The sequence below is a fragment of the Cajanus cajan genome, chromosome 10 (assembly GCF_000230855.2).
Source record: "Cajanus cajan strain Asha chromosome 10, NIPB_CcT2T_4, whole genome shotgun sequence".
Taxonomy (NCBI): domain Eukaryota; kingdom Viridiplantae; phylum Streptophyta; class Magnoliopsida; order Fabales; family Fabaceae; genus Cajanus; species Cajanus cajan.
In genome coordinates this window covers 17,103,677-17,111,316 of record NC_138526.1, presented here as the reverse complement: position 1 = coordinate 17,111,316, position 7,640 = coordinate 17,103,677, and the positions used below count along the sequence as shown (strand labels likewise).

At 35.9% G+C, this 7,640-nt stretch overlaps 1 protein-coding gene across 1 annotated transcript; it reads left to right on the top strand.

Moving 5' to 3' along the window:
* The first annotated feature begins 4,950 nt into the window (after positions 1–4,950).
* On the top strand, positions 4,951–6,783 carry LOC145952340 (uncharacterized). The gene is made up of 4 exons (XM_083064686.1): positions 4,951–5,444; positions 5,542–5,890; positions 6,008–6,181; positions 6,712–6,783. The coding sequence occupies exons 1-4, from the start codon at positions 4,951–4,953 to the stop codon at positions 6,781–6,783; spliced, it is 1,089 nt and encodes a 362-aa protein (XP_082920812.1).
* Positions 6,784–7,640: the final 857 nt, after the last annotated feature.

Below are 7,640 nucleotides of genomic sequence, written 5' to 3'. Positions count from 1 at the left end.
ATTAAATAATGATATATTGTTAAAAAGTAAATATAAATTACGGTAACACTTTTTATATGTGACTATATATTACGTTTATTGTAATAATTATTTTTTATATCTAATATGTTAAAATATATTAATATTTTATTTTATTGTGTAATTTTTTTTATTTTATGATAAAATTATCTTAATTTTTTTTATTATAAGATACTTTATTTTTAGACCAAAAGATTTATTACTTTATTTATTAAAGATGTCATAATTTAGTTTACAAATGTAAATTGTTTTTCAAATTTTATTTTATTTTTTAATCCTTTTGATCTTATATATATAAATTGTGTGTTGCTAGGAGAAGATCCAAATTAAAAAGAATGAGAGTAATTACTGCATAAATTTTTTATTTTTTTATTTAAACATCTTTAATAAAAAAATAAATATACTCTTTTAAAAAAATAGGCATTATTCTCATAAAATATTTTTGATTTAAATGAACGTAAAAATTGATGAGAGATACAAAAGAAAATAAATAGTAACTATATCATATTTATCTTAATAATTTATACCATTTTGTTCCTCTAATATTAAATAAGTTACTAAAAATTACAAAATCACACTTAAATATAATATCATACAAAAAAACAGAAAAAGGATGAATTATTACTCTATTCATGAAATTTTTAATTTATAAAAAATAATATATTAAATTTTTTGTCACAAAAATATACTTTTCTAAAAAATTATTATATTTTTAATAAAAAAAATATTATAAAATATTTTATTGTCCCCACTTAACAAATTTTCTGGATCCGTCACTACATAGGGGTAGGTATACGGACCGGTCCGTAAAACCCGAGTTTTATACGGGCCGGATAAGTTCGGTCCATAAAATAAATGGATTTATTTTATAAGTCCGTATCCGGCCCACCAAAATCAGCGGATAACGGACCAGCCCGCGAGCCTAAACAATGGTTCAAAAAAATAAATTTTTAAAAAATAAAAATACATAAAATTAGAAGAAAAAAATATTTTTTTATTTATAAGCTAAATTTTATCATACTAAAATTTATCAATAGTTAAAATGATTTAAAATAAAAATAATTACAAATACTTAAATAATAGTACCAAATTTTCAATAATAAAAACATCAAAATGTCATAAAAATAATTTAAATGACAAATACATACCAACTAAACATAATTTTAATGTCATAATAATTTAAAAAATTAAATGCACAATTTAATATGAAAATCGTAATATTTAAAATATTAACTAGTGAAGTCGGCGGACTAGCCCGCGAGCCCGCGGATTAAATCCACCAAGTCTGCAAACTTCACGGGCAAGACTCAAAAATTAAACATAATCATACGAATTTGAAAAAAAAAACGGGTCCGTTATCTGCGAAATCTGCGGACCCGGGTCTATCTACCCACCCCTAATTACATGCGACTTTTTCTGCGAATTTTTCATAAAAATTCACAAGAAACATTGTTCCTACAAATTTTTCTGTGAAATTTTATCTGCAAGTAATACCTTCGTGGATAATATATTTTTGCGAATTTTAAAATTCGCAAGAAAATTTTCCTGCAAAAAAATTAAAGAAATTACTATAAATTCTATTAATAATTCTTCAGCTTTCAAATGTTCAAAATGAATTCATCCGAAATATTTATTTTCATGCCTCCAACATGTGATACATAATCTTTTAAATTCTAAGATTGTAAATTATAAGCCTAACACTCAACCCCAAGCGTGTGGTTTAGCGATAGGGGTTCATCCACGCTTAAACAATGTCAGGGGTTCGAATCCTGCCTTGTGTATGCAGCCGCGTTAAATCTTGGGGGAGATTAGTCACTGCTACGTCCAGGGACGAACAAAAAAAAAATAAGTCTAATACTCAACCATACAAATCAACTTGTAAGGTAAGTGTTGCCCCAACTTATATGTTCTTTAATTGTTTTATTTTCAATTGATGTGGGACTTGGAAGTTTTTTTAAAAATATTAAACTTATAAATTTAAATATTTTTTTTATTTTTCCTGCGGATTAAAATTTGCAGGAAAAATTACCTGCAAAATTTTTCTACAATTTAGTAAACATTACTTGCAAATTTATTTTTGCAAGAAAATCTACAAGAAACAAAATAAAATTCTTACAATATTTTCTGCAAATTTTTACCATGGAAAAAAATTTCTATGAATATTAAAATTGTAGCAAAATTTGTAAGAAATATTTGTAAATTATTTTTCGCAAATAAATTTGCAAAAAATTTCTGCGAACATTTTTTTGTAGGAAAATTAGCAAAAAATTTATGCGAATATTTTTTTTGCAGGAAAATTCACAAAAACTTTCTACGAATATTTTTTTGCAAGAAAATTCGCAGGAAAATAACACTTTTCTAGTAGTGTTCTAGTCAATGTTTAAAAACTCGGATCGGACCGGCCGGTCGGATCGGTTGAACCGGGAACCAGTGGTCCAGCCGGTCTGAATCTTAAGTTGGATCGGTTATGCATTCAACCCGTTTCAAACCAGATTGAACCGGTCAATTTTCCGGTTCAAGAAGTGAACCGATGGGTCAAACCGGTTCAACCATAATTTTTTTTTATAATTTTTTTTAAAGTACCACAAACCAAAAAAATAACAATGAGAATTGAATTTGTTAATGGAAGAGCAAAGAGTCTTATTAAGCATAAGAATAAATACTTATTCTAATTAATATATTTGTATATAATATATGCAACTTAAATAACTTTTATAATATATTATTAATTCTAAATTATATATTTAATAATATAATATCTATGTAGATATTACATAAATTATTTTGTAATATCAATTGTAAGCATATTATATATTTATATTTTTAATTTGTATTAATATACAGTTTAACATGTAATTTTTTTTATGTATTTCTTTATACAAAATAAAAATAAAGATAATTTTAAATAAGATGAAAACTAAAATTTAAAATAAGATATGAATTTATTAAAATTTATAAGCATAAAATATATTTAACATGAATATTTTTTTTAAAAAAATTAATAAAAATCGAGTCATGTGGTTCAATTAGTGACCCACCGGTTCAACCTTTGACCCACTAACCCAATACCCTAACCGGTTAGATGACCGGTCCGGTTTTTAAAATTATGGTTCCGGTTACTCGATGATTAAGTTAGAAATTAAATCTTTACAAAAAAAAATGTTAGAAATTAAATCTTGATCATTAGTTCATGAGCTATCAACTTTGGTAAGAATAACTTAATATGAAACTAAAGGTTGATAAATCAGTAGATATAATATATTGAAAATTTTGATATTTTATTTTATTTTATTATTTTTAAAAAGTGAAGTAGATTGAGTTTATAATTGTAGAATATATATATATATATATATATATATATATATATATATATATATTTTGTGTGTGTAAAATTTTATAGAATAATCAATTTAATATAATAAGGTATCAAATGATTGAAATACTTATGGAATTACTAGTTATATATATGTTACTTTTAAAATTTATTGATGACTTTAATTAACATTTGAAATTTAAAAGAAAAAAATAAATGACACTAAATTTGCAAAATGCTTATTTTGTATTATAAAATTATTTCATATATCAATAGGATGAAAAATATATTAGATGAATTTTATATTTATTGAAAATAATAGTATAATACATGATTAAAAAAATATAGCAATAATGTACTATTATAAAAAAAAATTTCTCATATCTATGTGAGATTCCTTTTCCTTTTCTTTTTTTCCCGGACTCTCTTTCACTCTCTTCTCACTCAATTCTCATTTTCTCCTCACTCACACTCTTCTCTTTCATTTTTGCTGGTTGTGCTCTCATTGTCCTTGTGGTAACCTTGTATTGAAGGTGCTGAGTAGATGATTGTTCTTCCGGAGCCGTGCCGTGCGGAGCTTCTCATTCTTTCACTTCTCTTCTCCATTTCTTCCTCTTCCTGGAGCTCGGAATCTTTGACCGAGGTAAGGGAAGTTAGTTTTCTTGTTGTGTTTTGGCTGAAAATGGGTCTAAGAACTCATTTGGTTGCTTATGAGTGTTGATTTCTAGCTGATCGGGTGAAAATTTGAGTTTTTGGGGTCTTTGGGGTTTTTGAGGAAATTCTTGGTTTTCTTTGATTGGTGGATGCATGTGTAAAAAGAAGTTGTTTTTGAATTCTTGGATGAAAATGTGGTACTTTGGTTGGATTGCGTGTGCTGAAAAGTGGATTTTTGCAGTTTGTTGGGAAAATTTTTGAAACTTGGTGAAGTTGCTGCTGAGTTTCGCGCTGAGCGCCGTTCTTCGCGCTGGGCGCGTGGCCACCAAGGGACTCCATTTGGCCAAGCAAGCCGGGCGTAATGATGAGTGCGCTGGGCGCGCTTGAGAATGTGGGTCTCTGGCTGGCCCGCGCTGGGTGTGATTTGGACCGCGCTGGGCGCGATACCAGTTCGACTCTAGTGGACACTCTTTGGGGGTGGTTCCTTTAGGCTTTTGTTGTGCTGAACTCTGTGTTGTGCTGTCTTGCTGTGTTGTTTGCTGTGCTGATTGCTGTGATGATTTGCTATGTTGTTGATTGTTGTTTGGTTTAGTTATTGTTTACTAAAGATGCTGTTGCTTTTGTAGACAATGTCTAGAACCAACGAACAGATAGCCCGTGCCATGGAGATGATGGCCATGGCTATGCAACAGCAAAATGCCTATTTTGCTCGGATGGATGCTGAGAGAGCTGCAGCTGGTGCAGCAAGGCCCACTGGGTCACATGAGAGCCGTGACCTGGCTGAATTTCAGAAATGCCACCCTCTGCAATTCAAGGGAGATGCAGATCCAGAGGTGGCTGACCACTGGATTTGTGAGCTTGAGAAGATCTTCACCGTGCTGCGATGTTCTCAAGAGAGGAGGCTGGCATACGCGGTGTACATGCTGGTTGGGGAAGCTGAGCATTGGTAGAGGGGTACCCATAACATGCTGACCGCCAGAGGGGTGACTGTTGACTGGGAGTGCTTCAAGAGTATGTTCTTGGAGAAGTATTTCCCTGAGAGTATAAGGCATGCCAAGGAAGCTGAGTTCATGCGGTTACACCAAGGAGGGATGACAGTTTCTGAGTATGCGATGAGATTCGAGCACTTGGCTCGTTTTTATTCGCAAGGTATAGCTGAGGCCTGGAAATGCCAGAAGTTTGTTGAGGGTCTGAAATATGAGTTGAAGAGGGTGGTGGTGCCTATGGCCATCACTGAATTTCCAGCCTTAGTGGAGAAGGCGAAGGTTGTTGAACGGTTGGAAGATGGTAACCGTGGAGTGAAGATTTCTGAAGGACCAGTTGGGTCCAAGAAAGGAGGGAATCAGAGGAAGCCGTATGATAGGCCCCAACCACAACAAGGGGGTCCTGTCATTAAGCAACCTTCTGGTACTGCTAGTGGAGGAGGACAGGGTGGAGGTGTAGCGCTCAGATGTTATAGGTGTGGTGGGCCCCATTTGATCAAGGATTGTCCCCACACAAAGCCGGTGTTTCAGGTGTCAGTAGATAGGCCATGAGTCGTTCAACTGCCCCACCAGGAACAGACCGGAAAGGGGTACTCAGAGGAGAGATGTGCAGAGAGCTGATACTCAGAGGGGTGACAGACCCACTACGGCTGGTAGGGTGTTTGCTTTGACGGGTGCTGAGGCTTTGACTTCTTCCGATCTTGTGAAGGGGAAGGGCAAAAATGCTGGTAAGGATGTAACCTTTTTGTTTGATTCTGGAGCTTCTCACTCTTTTATTTCCTATGCTTGTGCTGCTGTGCTGGATGTGCCTGTGTTTAATTTGGGGTTGAGACTGTTCGTGTCGACGCCCGCTTCTGCTTCGGTAGTTTGTTTTGAGCTGTGTGTTGGCTGCCCTATTGTTGTGAATGGGAAGAGATATAAGGTGAAATTGATTTGTTTGCCTTTGGTTGATATTGAAATAATCTTAGGGATGGATTAGTTGTCTGCCAACCGCATCCTTATAGATTGTGCCAATAGGCGGTTGATCTTTCCTCAAGAGGAGGATGAGTTGTTGATTTCAGCTAGCCAAGTTGAGTCATTGCTGAGGGATGGAGCAGAGTGTTGTCTTCTACTTGCTGCTATGAGTGTTGAGACCGAGAGGGTCATGGATGAGATTGATGTGGTGAGGGACTTTGCTGAGGTGTTCCCGGATGAGGTGCCTGGGTTGCCTCCTGTTAGGGAGATGGAGTTTATCATTGACTTGGTTCCAGGTGCAGGGACAGTGTCGGTGGCTCCTTATAGGATGGCTCCTGCTGAGTTGGTTAAGTTGAAGGGTCAGTTGGAGGACCTATTGGAGAAGCAGTTGGTGCGGCCGAGTGTTTCGCCTTGGGGTGCTCCTGTGTTGTTGGTGAAGAAGAAAGATGGAGGTAGTCGACTTTGTGTGGATTACCGGCAGTTGAACAAGTTGACCATTAAGAACAAATATCCACTTTCCCGTATAGATGACTTGATGGATCAACTGAAGGGAGCATCTGTTTTCTCGAAGATTGACTTAAGGTCAGGCTATCACCAGATCAGGGTGAAGGAGGGTGACATACTGAAGACGGCTTTCAGGACTAGGTATGGTCACTATGAATATGTTGTGATGCCGTTTGGCGTGACCAACGCCCCTACTGTGTTCATGGATTACATGAACAGGATCTTTCGACCGTTCTTGGATAAGTTCGTTGTGGTGTTCATTGATGACATCTTGATTTATTCAAGGACCCCGAAGGAGCATGGATAGCACTTGAGGATAGTGCTGGAGATTTTGAAGGCGAAGAAGCTATACGCTAAGTTTTCAAAATGTGAGTTCTGGTTGAGTGAGGTGAAGTTCTTGGGCCATGTGATTTCAGCTGAGGGGACTGCTGTTGATCCGGCTAAAGTGGAGTCGGTGTTGCAGTGGGAGCGTCCAAGAACTGTCACTGACATTCGGAGCTTTGTGGGTTTGGCGAGTTACTATCAACGGTTCATTGAGGGATTTTCCAAGATAGTAGCGCCTCTAACCCAACTAACGAGGAATGAGCAGCCGTTCATATGGACAGATGCCTGTGAGCGGAGTTTTGAGGAGCTGAAGAGGAGGTTGACTTCTTCTCCTGTGCTAGTGTTGCCGGATTTTGGTGAGCCCTTTGATGTGTACTGCGATGCCTCTCACTAGGGTCTTGGGTGTGTGTTGATGCAAAACAGGAAAGTGGTGGCATATGCTTCAAGGCAATTGAAGAATCATGAGAGGAATTACCCCACTTATGACTTGGAGTTAGCAGCTGTGGTGTTTGCCTTGAAGATATGGAGGCATTACTTGTATGGTGCTCGGTTCAATGTCTTCAGTGATCACAAGAGTCTGAAGTACTTGTTTGATCAGAAGGAGCTGAACATGAGGCAGAGACGGTGGATGAAGTTTATGAAAGATTATGATTTCCAGTTGATGTATCATCCTGGTAAGGCCAATGTTGTGGCGGATGCGCTGAGTAGGAAATCCATCCACATGTCTAGTATGATGGTGAAGGAACTGGAGCTGGTTGAGGAGTTCATGGATTTGAATCTCTGTGTGGAGTTAGCTCAGGATCACATTAGTTGTGGGATGCTTACCATAACTAGTGAGTTCTTGAGGCAGGTTGGACAAAAGCAGTTGCAGGATGTTGAGCTGGTGAAGC

What these genes read in the sequence shown, in the direction of transcription:
- LOC145952340 (XM_083064686.1), top strand. Translation starts at nt 4,951, where the DNA reads ATGCTGACCGCCAGAGGGGTGACTGTTGACTGGGAGTGCTTCAAGAGT. An exon ending in TGAATGGGAAGAGATATAAG is followed by an intron (nt 5,891 to 6,007) that starts GTGAAATTGATT and finishes TTTCCTCAAGAG; the next exon opens with GAGGATGAGTTGTTGATTTC. An exon ending in AGGTGCCTGGGTTGCCTCCT is followed by an intron (nt 6,182 to 6,711) that starts GTTAGGGAGATG and finishes GATTTATTCAAG; the next exon opens with GACCCCGAAGGAGCATGGAT.